At 51.0% G+C, this 18,442-nt stretch overlaps 1 protein-coding gene across 3 annotated transcripts in view; it reads right to left on the minus strand.

Moving 5' to 3' along the window:
* Positions 1 to 18,442, minus strand: part of LGR6 (leucine rich repeat containing G protein-coupled receptor 6) — a 151,235-nt gene that overhangs the window by 64,653 nt on the left and 68,140 nt on the right. For all 3 annotated transcript variants that reach the window (XM_075775861.1, XM_075775860.1, XM_075775859.1), the window contains exon 4: positions 8,018 to 8,089. In XM_075775861.1, the coding sequence (XP_075631976.1) occupies positions 8,018 to 8,089 (72 nt within the window). The remainder of the gene's footprint in view (positions 1 to 8,017; positions 8,090 to 18,442) is intronic.

Raw genomic sequence — 18,442 nt, forward strand, 5'->3', positions numbered from 1 at the left:
AAGGCTGCCGGGAAGCAGCTCCTTCACACTTGGTAGGAGGTTCAGTCTCCAGAGCTTTGTATTCTCCTCTTTTGAAATCCAAATTCCTCTTTGTATTCATCTAGTGATCCCCGCCAAGGTCTCCTTCCTGACAGCTCAGGCTCCAGGCAGTGATGCCTCCACATCCTGTAGCTGACAGGGAGCAGGGCAGGTCTGATTCTGGCCCCACGGGCATGGCTGCAGCTTCAGAGGACCTGTGCTGAGGGGTGTTTGTAAGGACAGGTGTGTCTGATGTGGATGGGGATATTTGGGTGGATTTGACACTTGCCTCTTCAGGCTGGCTGGCATCCACAGGGCAGAGTGAATCACAAACAGCTCTGGTCGGGAAATGCTGAACCCCCACAGTGGATGCCTCCCTCTGCAGGGAGGAGTGGCCGAGACCGCATGAAGTCCCTGATGAGTGATACTCGGTGATACACAGTAAGCCAACCTGGAGCAGTCAAGCTTTGGATCAGCACATGAAATGATGGGGAATGGGTGTCCTAGACCTATGGATGCCCTTGACACAGAGTCATAACTCTGTGTCCCATACACTCTGAGAGTGAATGGCTGGAAACCTCCACCTGGTTTGCCAGTCTTCCCAGCACCTGTGTTAGAGTTTGCAGGAGGAAGCCCTGTTAGTGTGTTTGAAATATTATTATCCAAAACTCAGGACTGCATCTTCCTCAATTAGAAAAGGTATGAGGGGATCACATAGGGAACATCCTCTTGGAGAGCATCCACAGGGAACATTCTGACGCTCCCATCTCACCTAAACTTGCATGAATTTAAAGTCAGTTTTTTGGAATGCCACCTGGCCCATCAAAGACTGGAACTTCAGTAACTTAGGTTTCCTGAGAGCCGGTATGCCTCATCTAGGTTAGTTAAAATTAGTGTCCTCCCATCACTGGTTCCTGCACCACAACACATCTTTTGTGGGTGACACCGCACCTAACATGGAAAATCCTGCAACGCCTGAAGCTCATGGGTTGGCAGCTTTGAGAAGGCTCCTTGCCTGAAGACAGAGCCTCAGCCAGATCAGAAGGGAAGAGCAGGGGGAGGCCCACAGAAGGAGACCAGTACACTTGGCCAGTGTTTCTTCTTCCTTGTTTCTGGTCTTCTAAAGACAGGTGTGAGAGCAGGAGCCAGGCCATGTTAACAGAGAGAGGTGCTGCTTCCTCTCCCTGGAGGTGGAGTCCTTTGTTCAGGCTGCCACAAGAAAAGCTGTGTGGGAAGGCATGCAGGGTGCATGTACAATGCAAGAGGGCTCCAAAGTGGAACAGACTTTCCTGGGGGCGAGGTGCTCTGGAGAGTAGAGTTCATGCCCTGACTGTGCCACAGAGTCTCTGATCATTCTGGACAGGAGGCTCCTACTTCCCTGTGAATCACCCCCCAATAAAAAAGTGGAATAACTTTCCTTCTGCTCTCTGAATGACAATGTTTATTGGAGTTTCTTTCTGCCTGGACTTTCCTCCCCTTGAGCATGTATGTACAAGTTGATCTCCTCTTGGTAGAGACTCCCAAACTTGCTGCAGAGGAAGCCTAGATGGTACCATGACCTCACAGCATGCATCTTGCAGAGCCTGAGGAGTGTCTGGTTGCCTGCACTGTCTGGCACTCTTAGCCAGCAAGCAGAGAGACTTCAGTACAGGTCTGAATATGTCTCATGTCTGGGACCCCAGCCTGAACCCCAGCAGTGCAGCAAGGGACCCAGCAATTCAATTCCAAGTGCTACCAAGGCTTGGGTGCATGTGTTCTATCTCAGTGGGCATCCTCTCTGAATGCTCAAAAGGCATTCAGACAGCTGCTACCTTTGGAGACAACTGGAGTTTAGTAATCATTATTTTTTGCTTTCCTATTTCAGAGACTCCACTGACACAGTAGGGTTCTGCTACATTTCAGCTCTAACTTGGTGCTGTGCAGGCAGTAAATACCAACCTCCCTCTGTCCTACAGTGGCTGGAATCATCCCCTTCTGTCCCACTTGTTTGGCCACCTCATCCCTTGAAGGGGGGCCTACTAAGTCCTACTGGTAGAGCTACGCTCAAAACAATTGTTCTCAGCGTCCACTTAGTTTGGCTGCTTCTGTTGTAAACCTGAGAAAAGACTTGTGCATTGTGAAGTCTGTTCTTCCTCTCCTGTGCCAGCTTGTCCGTAAGAGATACATACTTTCCCTTCAAATCCTGCCTGAATCCCAGAATGACAGACATGGACATCAAATGCAAATATCTGAAAGAGCAAAAAAATAACCAGCACACAATTCCTTTCTGTCTAGTACAGATGTCTGTTCCACCCCACTCCTGGTGACTCCCATTTTCACCCCCCTTTTCAGCCGTCCTGCCTGCTTAGCATGTGTTCCCAACTGGCAAAGCAGATAGTTAATATTCCACAAAGTGCCATAGAAGTCTGGTAACTCATGAACTGTCATGATGTGCCATAAAGCCATTTCCCCTTCTGAATGGAAAATAATAGTTTCTGGGCAACGTGAGTACACTGGGTCTCAAATAGCCTGACCAGTAATGCTTGGAAACCATGCTGTGGGTAACCTATGGGTGTTCCATGCTGGCTAATTTTTTGGCACCGTGTACACAGGAGTCTCATAAACTTGTGGAAAATGACTCAGATATTTGAAAAAGAGGAAAACAAAATACCTCTAATAGAGACCTGTACTGGAGGCTCTTGGCCTGAGGCTAGTAACTACATTTGGAGAAGTCATGGCAGCACCAATGAGAACCAAGCAGAGCATCTTAGATCTGTATCTGCCTTAAGACATAGTAACTGTCCACGCTGTGCCTCTCCTGGTTTTCAAATCAGTTCTCATTTATCTTTATGGAACATTTCCTTCTTTGAATGGAGAGAAAAGGAAAAGGTGGCTACAGAAAAGCATCTGTAAACATAAGCTTGAAGGAGAATTGCAAGACTCTGCAAGCACTGGCTTCTCCCTCGGGGGAGCAGCACAGGATAGAGACCCAGGATGAAAGCAGGTCATGCTTTCACCAGCCTGAGACACAGCAGTGGTACAATCTGGTAACACACACTGTATATCTTCAGCAATGTCCCCATCCACCCAGAGCAGGGCTGTACCTCACAGCCATGCTGGACTTAGTTACCAAACATGGTTCTTGGGCCTTCGCCCTGCCCAAGGGTTCTCTGTTGCACAGTTTCTGTATAAAGAGGAGAAAGTGCAAATCATCTTTTTCTGCATGTGCCCTCTGCACTTTCAAGCGGCCAAAGTAAAGACACAGACAAGGCTGGTGCAGCGCGAAGATGAGGCGGAGCTGGCTTGTGCCGGTCCTCTCAGAGAAAAACTGTCTGTGGAGAGCAACTACCTTGGAGAATAACCACCCCCTGTACCCTCGTACTGAGGGCAGGTTTTACTGCAGCCTGTTGGTGATCTGTGATCAGGGTCTTTCTGATCTGAGAGGCACCTTCTGCCCATCCTTTAACCAGGTGGCTCAGACAGAGAAGAGGCCTCCACCATATGGGACACTTCGGAAACTTTTGCTTCCCTCCAGTTTGAAGAGTCAGATCGAGCCTTAGGGGCACAGCATGGAAAAGCAACTGTAGGGGACTTGACTGATCTCTTATGGCTTTACCCTGAATTCTCGTAAGCACAGAAAGAACAGGATGGGTGAGGTGGGTTCACAGATGTGAGACCTACAGAAGATACTACTGTTTTGCTGCTTACTTTTTGTTACAGAAACCTCTCTCCTGGAGGTTTAATCTTTCACATGGTCTGTCCCAAATACTTCCTCTCCTGGGGACTGGTGGTTATACTGACTCTGCCTTTTCAGAGTCTCGAATGAGGCATGGCAACACCTTAATGTGGCAAGTGGAGCCAGGACGCCTAGGTCCTACTCCTGACTTTGCTGTTGCCCTAGGGAAGATCACTTTGCCTTCCCATGCTCGTGTTGTTCTTGGCAGTGCAGTGCAAACCCCAACAGTGAGAGAACTCTCTGGAAAGAGAGTTCTGAGTGTGCAGCTAGAGATGACTATGTGCAGGTGTTGTTATCCTAACGGGGAAAGATCTGCAGCATTTTGCCCCACAGTTTGCTGTGTCTACCAATTCCCACTAATTTGCTGCCCGTGGCTTAGCTAATCCCTTTCCAGTTTCTCTGATCAGGTGAGATGTGATGAAGAAGATCCAGACCAACCCCAGCAGGTCCCACCTTCCTGACCTGGCGAGCAGGATACCTGCTGGCTCAGGGGGAGAGGTGTTGCCAACAGCAGATCTGCTGCAAGGGATTGTGCTGTTTTCCCAATGGACATCTCTTATTTTCTGATACTCCCTGACGGTGCTCAAAGCTGGGCCTCCCAAAAGGGGTGTTTAAGTAAATAGTCACCTGTGTAGAGATGGTCCAGAAGCCCTGGGCAGTTTGTGACCATGAGAATGTGTATCCAGGCTCCCTCAGCTGGAGGGGCACTTTAGGCTTCATCCCATGAAATGCTTATTTTCCCAGCAGGAGCCTTCCTTTGAACTTAATTACTCTCACTGTGCCTGGTGCTGGTGGATAAGCTGTGGGTCTGGCTGGTACAGTCAGGAGCATTGGATGGAACAGTCCTGCAGGCCAGAAGTTGTTGTCCCCTCTCCCATCCCGAACCCAGGTCTTGTCAGGTCTAACAGGTTTTTTCTTTTTTTAAGAAAGAGACAGGAGTGGGAGGCCACTGTCTCAGTCACTCCTGTGCAAAGTTTGTGTCTGGGACAGGAATTCGGGTCTGATGAGAGGCTGGGAAGGGAACCTGAGCCCTCAGAGGTGGAGGTGGGGAAGGCTCAGAAGAGGTAGCCCTAGTCTGGGGGGATGAGGACAGGTATCCTAAAAACAGATGGTGAGGAGAGGAGGGGTGAAGGAGCCCAGAGGGATTGGACATGGGTGCTTGTGCACTGCTGGGAAAAAAGACCTGGCTGAACTACCAGGGGTGAGGGCCTGAGGGGAGCTCTGAGAGAGGATTAACAGCCCAGACAGGTTGGTCCAAAGGGCCAAGGCTGCTGGGGGAAGGCAGGAGGTCCCTGACCAGTCACCTCGGACCCTGGACAGGAGCCTGCCAGCTGGGGCAGCATGATCTGGGGGCAAATGGGACACAACTGGCTACAGCAATCTCCTCCCACCCTGAGCCTTAAATGAAGCCCAAAAGTACTGTGAGCAGCTTCTTGGAGCATTTTGCATTTCTCATGTGCCATGTGGTATTTCAGTGGGGGCTGTTGGCTGAGGGGATGGAGTGTGTGGACCTCTTAGCACTAGCCAAGGTGGCCATCCATCAGTGGTGTGTGCCCCAGGCCAGATGGCCTGAGCAGCAGCAGTGCCTGCAGGCAGTTGAACCTTCATAAACAAAGGTTGGTTCTATCCAACTACGTGCTCTGGTGGCACTGGTTGTCACATACTTTCATGGGCACAGGAGAGACAAGCTGAGGGAGGAAAGGGGATTTCCTGGGGCAGCCCCATTGCAGCGACCTTCCATGTCATGTTTCCCTTGAAAAGGAAGTCACTTAGAAAACAACCTAATCTCCAAATCCCCAGAGTGGGGGGGTCTTTACTCTGGCACTGGTGGTGATTGAGAGCTGGCTGAATGGCAGAGCCCAGAGGGTTGTGATAAGCAGTGCAGAGTCCACTTGGAGGCCTGTAGGTGATGGTGTACCCAAGGGTCAGTACTGGGTCCGGTCTTGTTCAACATACTCATCAGTGACCTGGACGAGGGGACAGAGTGCACCCTCAGCAAGTTTGCTGATGATACTAAGTTGGGAGGAGTGGCTGACACACTGAAAGGCTGTGCTGCCATTCAGCGAGATCTGGACAGGCTGAAGAGTTGGGTGGAGAGAAACCAAATGAAATTCAACAAGGACAAGCATAGGGTCCTGCATCCTGGGAAGAACAACCTCAGGCACCAGTACAGGTTAGGAGTTGACCTGCTGGGAAGCAGCACTGCAGAGAAGGACCTGGCAGTCCTGGTGGACAACAAGCTCTCCATGACCAGCAGCGTGCCCTTGTGGCCAAGAAGGCCAATGGTGTCCTGGGGTGCATTGAGAAGAGCGTGGCCAGCAGGTCGAGGGAGGTTCTCCTCCCCCCTCTGCTCTGCCCTGCTGAGGCCACATCTGGAATATTGTGTCCAGTTCTGGGCTCCCCAGTTCAAGACAGACAGGGAACTACTGGAGAGAGTCCAGCGGAGGGCTGTGAGGATGATGAGGGGACTGGAGCATGTCTTGTATGAGGAAAGGCTGAGAGATCTGGGTCTGGTTAGCCTGGAGAAGAGAAGACTGAGAGAGGATCTATCAATACTTCTAACTCTCTAAAGGGTGGATGTCAAGAGGATGGGGCAAAACTCTTCTCTATGGTGCCCAGTGACAGGACAAGGGGCAACGGGCACAAACTGGAACACAGGAAGTTCCATCTGAACATGAAGAAAAACTTCGTCCCTCTGAGGGTGACCGAGCACTGGGACAGGCTGCCCAGAGAGGTTGTGGAGTCTCCTTCTCTGGAGAGATTCAAAACCCACCTGGGCACGATCCTGTGCAACCTGCTCGAGGTGATCCTGCTCTAGCAGGGGGGTTGGACTAGATGATCTCCAGAGGTCCCTTCCATCCCTGACCAGTCTGGGATTCTGTGATTCTGTGATGTGAACACATTTTAATAGCAGCCACAACCATGTGCCAATGAAGTTTCAGCAACAAATGTTTCAAATCTCTCCTAGCAGAAAGAACATTCATATCCTGCACAGCCAACACTCCCATCCCATTGCAAATCAATATTTACAGAAACTCCTACTTGGTGCTGGGACGGCCACACATGGAGAACTGTGCCCTGTTTTAGGCTGCCCAGTGTAAGAAGGACGAAGAGGAATCAGACGGGTCCAGTGGAGGGCTGGCAACTGAATCATGGTCCCAGAGCACTTGCCCCATCAGTAGAGGTGGACAGAGCTGGGTTGGTTTTACCTAGCAGAGAAGAGGCTAAGAGGACATTTGCTAGCGACCCACAACTAAAGATGATGGAGTCAAGCTCTTCTGGATGGTTCCAAGTGATCAAAGAAAGAGTAATGACCACAAATTACAGGCCAGGAGTTTTAGATTGGACTTGAGGAAAGGCTTCTTCCCCAGGAAGAACAGCCCCAGGCCAGGTCACCAGCGAGGGAGGAATCTCCATGATTGGAGGGTTTCAAGGCTTGGACAGACAAAGCTGCAACTGCCCCAAGCAGGAGGCTGGCCTGGAGACCCCCAGAAACTGCGTCCAGCCAACATTTCTGTGATAAAAAGACACAGTAAGACTAGGATTGAAGTTAAGGATTAGGGATAAGGTTAGTTTTTCAGCAGTTCAGCCCCATTCAGAATGCTCTTACAAGCTTCGGTAGTGCTGCTAACACCAGGGCAATAACGAAACAGACCTTCCCTAAATTCGGGAGCACTACCAGGATCCGATTGAAAGTGTGTTCATACTCAGGAAAACTGCAAATATTTCAGTGATGTGTGATTTTTAGTGAATACAGTAGCACAAACCTGCTGCGGATATAGTTACTTTAAAGGAAAAGCACAATCGCAGCCTCAGCTTCTCATGGCTGAATCACTAAAAGTGTTTTAAACATTTCTACCTTGATGTAACTAACTTCTATCTAGGTAAAACAGCTCAACGCACATGTTGACACCCCAGAGTGCCCTCTATGCTCGCTGGCATGTCTCTTCCCCACCGTGGTCCACAGTGGAGAGGACGCAGCCCCTTCTGGGTGGATATTTTCAAGGGTTCCTTGAAATGTGCATTGGTGCTGGTGGCCTTTTCATCATGACACACACATGGGGAGCTGTAATTTCAACATCCTTTACCAAGACAGTGTTCCTTCCTTGAAAACTGCCCTCCCCTCCCTTCTATGCTAAGTGACAGTAATCTTTGCTTTAATTGGAAAAGAAAAGGAAGAAGGGACAGAACATCCTTGACGAAGGAACTAATGACTCAAATGCTGGGAAGCCCGGGGTCCCCAAGGGACTGTGCAGCTCACAGCATTGATTTTTAATGACTTACAGAGATTGGAGGTTTGGAAGATCTCTCAGTGCCTCTGCAGGGATGCGACTCAGCTGATTGTTCTGCAACATCCTATAATTAGAAAAAAGAAAACTTTGTTAAAGAAAAAAAAAAAAAAAGCCTGACAAAAAATGGAGGATGTTGCTGCTTGTTTCTGAAGCTGTCCTGGACTCTCATTGGAAAACTAGAGGGGTTGGAAAGCACCATGCTGGTCACCTAGGGCTCCTAAGCAAGCTTGCAGCCTGCCGGCAGGTGAGCTGCAATCCAGGGTGGCCCAGGATCCTGCAGCAGAGGGTCCTGGGGGTGAGTTTGGTGCTGCAAGGGGGGAACCACTGGGAGGATGTGACCATAAAGGGGCCTCTCCACTGCACACATGCATGTTAATCCAGAGTAATGCTAGTGCTTTCAGGTGAGTTGTCCCGTATTTATACTTGTGTAAGACATCCTTCTCCCAGAGTGCATCAGTGGTGGTTACCTCTGCAGGGTCTATGGAAACTAGCCTGTGGGCAGGTTTCTTATTCAACTTGTGGGAGAGTTGCAAACACAATGGATGAGGAACCACTCCATAGCTGTTTGCTGAGGGGCTTTGCAGCATTGGCACGACTTGCAGCAGTAACTCCCAGGGGCTTCAGAGAGAGCAGGTGACTGGAGCTGTTGGGCTGAATGAGCAGGACCCAGGAAGACTTCTCAAAAATGGAAGCGAGCGTAGGGCATGGAGAAGGGCCATGAACACTGAGGTAACGACACAAGTGATTGGAGAGGAGGAGACACTGAGTGCTCCTGCCCCAGGGATGGGTGTCTGACTGGCTATAGTGATTCAGGCAGGGTCAGAACTGGACCCCAGGTGTATTTCTGACCTGGTCAACCGCTATCCTCTCACTGACCTCCTGGAGCACCACACGTGAATTTACTGGTTTTGTCATCTCTGCATCTCTGGAAAGGCTAAGTTTTTTACTCTAGACCAGCCTCTGTCCTGAACCTACTTGTTCTTTCCAGAACTGGGACATCATGGGCACATGCTCCTCTGGATAAGAGACACATCCCAGCATGGTAACTGGGCTGAGGAAAGTGCCTAAAGAAAGGAATGTTTTATATATACGCAGTTTCTATTTCCAAAACCTTCAAGGAGTAGTTGGAGATGACATGAAAAGGGAAATGCTGCTTAGGGGGCTGTCATAACTTCTATCAGTGTCAAGGGGACAGAGCATGGCCTTAGTAGTGAGGGGCAGCCCAAAGAGTACTGATGCATGCAAGACACTTTCCCATTGCTGCGAATGCTAGCTTTACTGCTGAGGATTCAGAGGTCTGTCACGAAAGGAGAGTTGGATAAAGACAATTGTAGAGATATTTTTTTAAAAAGGGAAGCAATAGGCTACACAACTCTTCAATTTCTTGAAGAAAATGGGAACTTACCATTAAATTATTTGTATGCATACAGAAGAAAAAGCAGGGAAACAAGCAACTGTCAGTAGTGGCTAGTGAAAAATGAGTGGTGCCAAAACAATCTAGTTTTTTCTATACAGGGTAAAAGGCCATGAGAATGGACAGGAAAGCATAGACATCATCTACTATGATTTTAGCTTTACTTTTCTAAGGTGTTAAATGCTGGCATGCATTGCAGGAGAGAAGACATGTTTGATGTGGTACAAAAAGGCAGCAGAGAGGCCATACTCAAATTAATAAAAGGTTCCCTCTCAAATGAAGAACACGTTTAAGTATCTACAGCATCTCTCCTGGAGATACCACTTGGCATTGCAAAGACCCAAATGATAGCTCGGAGGGGAAGGTTGTTACCTCTGCTGACAACATGCGGCTGCACAAGGCACCCTGCACATACGAGGAGGGGTGCAGAAATCAGATGGTGTGGGACAGCAGCTTGAAAATGCAGGATGCTGCAGGGAGGCCAAGAGAAAGGCTCTGTGCATGGACAGGGATAATCAGCTGCACAAATACAGCTGGGTGCAGGCTTGCAGCCCTGCTAAAACTGCCTGGGGCTGGTGGGGATCCCGGGAGATCCAAGGCAAGACAGACTTGCTCTTGGGAGAGTGCAGAGACCCTGTGAGGGTGGCTACATGGGGTTGTGAGGAGCAGAACAGCAGCTGTGATGCTTCTGCTCCTCCTGCTGCTGCGCAGGCTTTGGCCAGGCCACGCTCTCCCATCTGGGACCTGCCCTGCAGGACATGGGGCAGCAGGAGAGTAGCTAGAGGACAATGGGCAGAAGGATGAGGAAATGCCAGATCCTCACCTGTGGGGAGACGTGAATAGAAATTACAGGGGTGGCAGAAGAATGCAATTGGGATAATTCGGTCTAGAAGAGAAAAGGCTCAGGAGGCAGCGTGGGAATGTCGGGCAGAGATGTGCAGGGAGCTCACACACCACTCCTCACCGGTGGGGCAGGGCAAGGCTGGGCATGTTTGAAGTGGGTCCCTCTGCCCATGCCCTCCTCCTGCATCTCCTGCGCAGAGCTGGTCCATGGGCAGCACAAGTGGCCCCAGGTGTCCTGGTGCATGCAAGGGGCAGCCTGAGCCTCGGACACTCCGGCGGTCTCCGATCCCTGCTCCATCAGCTCCTAATTCTCCTCTAATCACTCTGTTGTACTCTGCTTCCACTGTCTTGCCATTCTCAAAATGCTTCCCCTCTTCACCTTCCCGGGTGATCTTCTCACTGCCTGCTCGGCGTGGACACGGGCCAAGTGCAGGGAGCACAGAGCACCACGAGCTTCCTCACTGCTGCACCCAGAGCCAGTTCCCACAGGGTGCGCGCCGCAAGGCTGGTGGGACCCTCTGAGATGAATGTCACCCGTGGAGGGTCATGTGGCTGGTGTGAACTGTGCCCTGACAAGTCCATAATCATTGGCCCTGGTTCTCCTTCCACGCTTGTGAAAGGGGAATGTAAGCCCCACTGATCGATCCCATGGCTGCTGTCTGCTCATCCAGGTGAACGGACAACTGTCACACTAGGACCAGCATAACTCCTGGGGCTCCTGGTCCTGCCTATGGGTTTGTTTCTGCAGCCAAGGTGTGCTGGGGAGATAAGACACTGGGTCCTACAGCCCAGTGAAGAAGTACAACAATTCAGGTTTATTAAAAATCAAGAAGATGCACAGTTGAACACAGAGTGATTCAGAATGCTTTAGGAATCGCTACTGGGGATTTGGTGGGACACCCCTTGGATCTTGGTGGCTCTATGAAATCTGAGCTCAGTGTTCAGAGCTGATCAGTGGAAGTATCTGGAGTCAATATTAAAGCAAAACCCATTGTCATACTACTGCTGGATCCTGCTGCCTCCCATCTATTACAAGTCCCTTCTCCAACCAGTAACACAGACTGAGAGACTTTCCAGACCACCATCAGTGTGGACTGGTTCCAAAACAAAGCCATTTTAGTGCAGGCAAATGATATTTAGGAAGATGCTTCAGAGACCTGTCAAACCACTGGAGTGCTGGACAGTGCTATTTTTCACAGCAGCAGGGCAGCTAGAGAAGTTTTTGGATGCTGGGACTGGAACAAGATGCAGTGCTTCTTCACATTGCACATAATTACTCCAATAACTCATCATCAGAGCATGATACAGAGAGGCCAAAAATAGTTCCAAACAGGGTTAGATAATTTTCTAGGGACAGGGCCACCATGGTATTGAACAAGGAGTTCTTCATTCAGCTTCAAGCTTAGGAAAGCCCCAGCTCTGCTCACTAGGAGCTCAGGTTTGAGCAGGAAAAAACATGCTGCATTTACCACTGGATGTCCCAGGATGACTTTTCTTACAGTCTGGTATTAAGGACAACCCCTGTCAGGCCCCTGGTCACTGCAGTCAATCCTTATATGTCATGTTAAACCATTTTTGCATTTTATTTATTTTTTTTCCATAAAAGGCCCTTTCAGCAACAACATATAGCATGATTTTGGCAAGAGCTCAAATAATTGTACCAAAACCTGGGGGATGATGTCAAGGAGAATACTACTATACAAGGAGAATACACTAGCAGAAGCACATCTCCTTGCTGTGGCATCTTGTTCCTAGGGCTGCTCTGTACTGGGGTGCTCAGGTGCTGCTGCAGAAGGAGGATGGCAAAAGGGTTCAGAGGACAGCAAGGCAGCTGGAGGGCTAGGACAAGGTCACAGGGTCCTTCTCTGTGTAAGTGGTGGCATTTCCCCTTTTGGGATGCTGGTCTTGTATAAGATGGAGGGAGGAGGACAGTGCTGTAGCTCACTGAGGAGAGCACCCACAGCTAGAGCCCGGGGCTTCAGGCCAACTCCAAGGATGGCCAATATGTTCTGCATTAAGGACTCACTGCGCGACTTATGTGAACAACATTGCAAAGAGGGAACAACTCTGCAAACCCGTCATCTCCTGACTGCATGTCCCTGAAAGCCTCGAGCATGCCCTGTCCCCTCCTTGCATTCATGCTCCCCCAGGAAAGGAAGCTGCATTCCAGGGTGTGTGCATGGAGGATGGTGCAGGGATCTGCATCAGGACCCTAGGTATGCTGCAGGGTGAGTGACTGAGGGACAGTCTGTGAACAAGATCACAGCAACCCTGAGATCCCAGATCACACTGGCCATAGCCTTTCTCCATCAGCATCTCTTTGCTTCTGCCTCTCCATCAGCTCCTGGCTCCAATTTAAACTTCCTGGACTTCATTACCTTTCCTACTGCAAGCTGCTGCTTCACAGCAGCCTGGAGACAACCTTAGTCAGAGCATGACTTCTTGTGCCTATGGAGCAATCTCACCACCTACTGATCCTTATGCCCACTCTGGTTGGTGCAGTTTCTCAATTGCTGACTGCAATTTTCTGTCTTCAAGCAGCTGCATCAATGAGTAAAGTTCTACAGGACTGCACTGGTTGATGAACCACTATCAAATGCAGCACCAGGCCTTCTGAACAAGCTGAGGACTTTGATGAAGATGACAAGCAAAGACCATTCAGGCCAGCAAGTGCTCAAAACCAGGTCTGGATAGTGCACTGTCACCTTGGATTGGCACTCATCAGGTGACCATACTGGAGCTTGCAGACACTGGCAGACATGGACACACAATCTACTATCCATAGCAGTCTGATTGGAACCAGCATAAATCACAACTCTTCAGAGGTCACGTTTTATTTTCAGAAGTAGGAGGATTGTTTGTTGCCAGACACCATGCCTGAACGACCAGAAAAATGCTGGGATCAGGTCCCATCACACCAGGATCCTTGCACAAGACAGTCTCAGCAGACTTACAGCCCTCAGAGGTACAGGCCTGTGCATGATAAAATGTCCCCATCTTGGGAGGCTGAAGTGATTCAGCCACCACAGTCAAAGGGTTGTTACTGCTTGAGGCAACTGTGCCTGGAGCCTGTGCATAGGGATTAAAAACATTCCAACCTCTGCACGATCCTCTTCCCTCCCCATGGGAGCGTCTCTTGGATGTGCACACCATTCCTTTTGTCTCAAAGCCATATCTGTTCTGCACAGACTTGGGGCTGTCAAAGAGGTAGGGTCTGTCTTGGGATTCCTGAAGTGTCCCAAGCCACCTGCAAACCTGCCATCCTGGGGCAACATGGCTTTTTTGGTGATGTTTTTTCTGTGTCTGTTCACAAGCCAGGCTAGTCAGTGCCTACCCTGGACCACCTGAGATGCTCCGATTGCAGCTCAGGGGGGAAGAGAAGGATGGACCAGTGGGGGTGGCCATTGGGTAGGGTCCATCCGGCCAGGAGATGTGGCATGTGCAGAGCAAGGTCACTCTTGTCAGCCTCACTACAGCCGACCTGTTGATGGAGACCAGCCATGGGCAGCACCGGGGCAGTGTGTGGGTGGGAGCGGCTGTGGGCAGCACTGGGTCAACATGCTTGTGCAGGCAGGTGCTGGGCAGCCCTCACGCCACTGTCTGTGCAGGCTGGCTGGGGGCAGTGCTGGGTCTGCACGCTCACGCAGGCTGGTTGAGGCTTGTTGAGGAACGGAGCAGCAGGGTGGGCCACCCCAGCTGGCTGCTGCGGCTGCAGGGTCTGCAGCCAAGAGGATGCACCCAGGCATTTTGCCCTCCACATTTTGGGGTGAGGCAGGCTCACGTTGTGGTTGTACTTGGAGTCTTTCCTTGCAAAGTTTGGTGTGGGATTCCTTCTTGGCTAGTAAGTGCTGCTGCTGCAGCATGTTCAGCCAGGAAAGTAAGAGGCCTGGCAATCCTGCTTGTGCAGCAGAGCATTTGATGAGGGATGCATGTGCGAAGGTGGGATGTGGTGTGAAGCTGTGGCAACAGAAGCTCAGCCACATGGCCAGCTGGGATGGATGCTTCCTGGCTGATGGAGCTCCAGCCAGGGCACTCAGAGGTGAGGGGCATCCAGGCAGCTCATGGGGAGGTCTGGAAGGATGGGGAAGTTTCCAGTTTTCCAGAGGCTCTGATTAAGCAGCATCTTCTGCCACTGTGGAAAGCTCCAAGGCTGGGAAAGCATGGACTAAGGAGTTAATTTTGCAAGGGAAGGACTTTGGCAGGGGAGACAAACCAGTCTATGGAGCTGGTTTCTAATGATCCTGGGCACTGAAGGACGGACCCAGGAGCATCACCCTCCGTGGGGAAGGTGTGGGTTGGCCACGCTGCAGAGCAGAGCCCCTGGGAGAGATGCATTTGCAAAGTCTGTGCAAAGGGATGTACCCATCAGTTGAGAACTCAGAGCACAGCTACTGCTGCTGAGCATCCGTTGCTGTCAGTCTACACTCATCTGAGGGGAGCCGAGGAGGCCACATCTCACCTTGCCTTTGGTTGGGGGCTGGCTCAAGGCTTGGTGCATGAAGATCTCAGCATATTTCCCTGTGTCACAAAGTTTTATTGGTAATGGTGCAGCCTGGCTCTTCACTTGCTCTCTTTCAAGTCTCCACACACCTGCTTCCCTGGGTGTACGCCTGCGTGGTTTCTGCACAGGCCTATCTTCATGGCCGCTTTCCAGGTGGTTTTTGTGTAGTGAAGCAACTGGAGGAGGCAGAGGGAAGAATCTGGTCCTGCTTCCAGTAGCTCTGGGATTCACTCCGAGGGCAGGGAGAGGACCATCTGCACAGGCAGGTTTGTGGAGGAATTCCCAGGGTGTTTCCCATCCTTTTTTAAACATAAACTAATTCTCTGGATAGACCAGGAAAGCACCAGGCCCCTTGACAGCCCAAGATGCATGCTAGAGTTTACTTGTGGACATGCACATGACCACAATTAGCTCTAAGGACCTAGTACATTAAAATTAAATTATGAAAATTGTCACCACCCCCAGATACCAGCCTGTCTCCTCAGGGGACACTGCTGTCACCAGAGGTAAGATCTCTGATCCTGCTGTGGGTCAGCTCCTGAATACCTGCAGGCTTCAGCTGGTCATGTTTGGGGCAGCCATTCCCAACTCCAGCCATGCCTGTCACCTGTCAAACCTCAGCCAACCTGTGACAGAGCATCCACACCTGTAGACGCAATCTATCCTGAATATCTCTGGTGCCACCTGCTCCAAAACCTGCAAGTCCTGTCTCCGGATATGGAGAATATGTATTTTCTTCATTATTGCAGTAGCTGCTTGTCCTTAAAGGTTTATGTCCATCCTCATTCACATCTCCTTCAGGTTAAGTAACCTCAGCTGACTCATTGTTCCTTTAGTTCATCACCAGACCACTGATCCTTCTCACTATTTTTAAATAAAGCAATTTGTTTTTCTACTTCACTGGGCTGTAGGACCCAGTGTCTTATCTCCCCAGCACACCTTGGCTGCAGAAACAAACCCATAGGCAGGACCAGGAGCCCCAGGAGTTATGCTGGTCCTAGTGTGACAGTTGTCCGTTCACCTGGATGAGCAGACAGCAGCCATGGGATCGATCAGTGGGGCTTACATTCCCCTTTCACAAGCGTGGAAGGAGAACCAGGGCCAATGATTATGGACTTGTCAGGGCACAGTTCACACCAGCCACATGACCCTCCACGGGTGACATTCATCTCAGAGGGTCCCACCAGCCTTGCGGCGCGCACCCTGTGGGAACTGGCTCTGGGTGCAGCAGTGAGGAAGCTCGTGGTGCTCTGTGCTCCCTGCACTTGGCCCGTGTCCACGCCGAGCAGGCAGTGAGAAGATCACCCGGGAAGGTGAAGAGGGGAAGCATTTTGAGAATGGCAAGACAGTGGAAGCAGAGTACAACAGAGTGATTAGAGGAGAATTAGGAGCTGATGGAGCAGGGATCGGAGACCGCCGGAGTGTCCGAGGCTCAGGCTGCCCCTTGCATGCACCAGGACACCTGGGGCCACTTGTGCTGCCCATGGACCAGCTCTGCGCAGGAGATGCAGGAGGAGGGCATGGGCAGAGGGACCCACTTCAAACATGCCCAGCCTTGCCCTGCCCCACCGGTGAGGAGTGGTGTGTGAGCTCCCTGCACATCTCTGCCCGACATTCCCACGCTGCCTCCTGAGCCTTTTCTCTTCTAGACCGAATTATCCCAATTGCATTCTTCTGCCACCCCTGTAATTTCTATTCACGTCTCCCCACAGGTGAGGATCTGGCATTTCCTCATCCTTCTGCCCATTGTCCTCTAGCTACTCTCCTGCTGCCCCATGTCCTGCAGGGCAGGTCCCAGATGGGAGAGCGTGGCCTGGCCAAAGCCTGCGCAGCAGCAGGAGGAGCAGAAGCATCACAGCTGCTGTCTGGGTGCAGGTCGGTATCCAACCCAGCAGCCTGTCTCGTAGCCTTTGCTGGCTGTCATAGCCCAGCACCCCCAGGGAAGCTCAGTGTATAGCATGAAGGACTCCACGAGTCCTCTTCTGTCTTGATTTTCAACAGAGCCAGAATGGTTAAGTATAAGCTTGACGGTTTACCTCTATCTAAAGCGAGGAGACAGGACTTTCCTCCCAGTTCTGTCTTTTAATATCTGACATCCCAGCATGTCTCTGATCTTTCCTGCCTCATGAACTCTTCAGATTCCCTCTCCAGATACCTCCTTCAAGATCTGTGGGTTTTTGGTGGAGATTAAAGTGCAGAGAAAAAGCACATGAATGTGGGAGTGTTTATACTGGTCCTAAATGAGCAAGGATCGGGACAGGGAGCAGTGTGGTGAGCAGCTCAGGTCACTGTGAAATGCAGTGCTCTGCACAGTGTAGCTTCATGGCGGCCCCATAGGACATGGACATAGCTGGGGCCAAACTGATGCTCCTCAGTTCCCTGGCACACTTCTGTATGCTGCATGAGGCACACCAGTTTACACCAATTTACAGCTGGTTACCCCCTTCCATATTTGTGTGGCAGTTCCCATTAGTTGAACTTGCTCTTCTCAGTTTCAAAGTGCCAGGTCACATGGAGATCTTGGAGCAGCCAGCTCGCCAGGGTGGTCTTGCCCTCAGCAGACTTGAATGGGGTAGGAGAAGAGCGAACTGAGACATGGCTTGGGAAGAGGGCGAGGATTTTTGGTCACTCCCAGGGTGCAAGGAGCAGGGTCAGTCGGCCCCATGGTCCCTCTCCAGGCTCTGCTCTCCACCCCGACCACAACCAGACTCTGAGGGAAGGTGCAAGGTGCTCTGCAATGGGCTGGGAAGGGACACCCTGCTTCCAATCTGAGTTCCTGCCATGGCTTTTCCAGCCAGTAAAATGTCAATAACACTACCTTTCCCTACAGGAGGTTTTGGTGATTTTATTGTGCTGACAATGAGGTTGTGGTGCTGCTGTGGAAGGCACCCTGCACTCACACTCCTGTCCTGAGGAAGTCAGAGGGGAGGCAGAGTGGCCCATGACTCTTCAGCAAACCAGTGCCAGGAAGGACACTTGTTCCTCCTGCTCCCTGGGGAGATGGAGCAGATCCTGCTGAGCTGCTGCAGAGTCACCAGCCCCAACCAGGTCACTGCTGCAGTGACCTCAAGGATCTGAATCACAAACTGAAGGAAACACATGGTGGCCTTCACCTGCCTTCTTCAGCACCTTGTACTTTTCCTCAGTCTTTTCTCAGCAGAGGAAATCAGTGAGGGTCCCCATCCTTGCCAAGAGCCCTCCCAATGTGATTAAGCTTTATGCTCCTAAGGTCTGTCCTGTTCCAGCAAATTCCCAGGGACTTCACTGCTGGCCTCACTCTCATGGTGACAGAGAAATAGATGAGAGTGAATAGTTGCTGCTCCTGCAGGGTACAGGGACCCGCAACTGCATCCCCCAAAGACCTCACTCCTGCGGTGCCCACTGTATTGTTACAGAAAGCAGTCAGGGCATGTCGTATAGCAAGAGCCCACGACAGCCCAACATACCCCTGCGAACAAGCCAGGAAGGCATCAGAGTCTCTGAAAAGTGAAATGTGCCCAGTGAAATGGGGGCTGTCAGTGCTCCTGCTTTTAGGAAGCAGGGACTTCTTTAAATAAGAGGCCCACAGCAGGGCCTGGATGGGTGAGTCGCTGTGAGCATCAACCCTTCCTTCCCTGGCCTTGGAGCTGGGCTAGTCCTCTGCATACATCCATGGGAAA

Source organism: Balearica regulorum, chromosome 25 (genome assembly GCF_011004875.1).
Source record: "Balearica regulorum gibbericeps isolate bBalReg1 chromosome 25, bBalReg1.pri, whole genome shotgun sequence".
Taxonomy (NCBI): Eukaryota; Metazoa; Chordata; class Aves; order Gruiformes; family Gruidae; genus Balearica; species Balearica regulorum.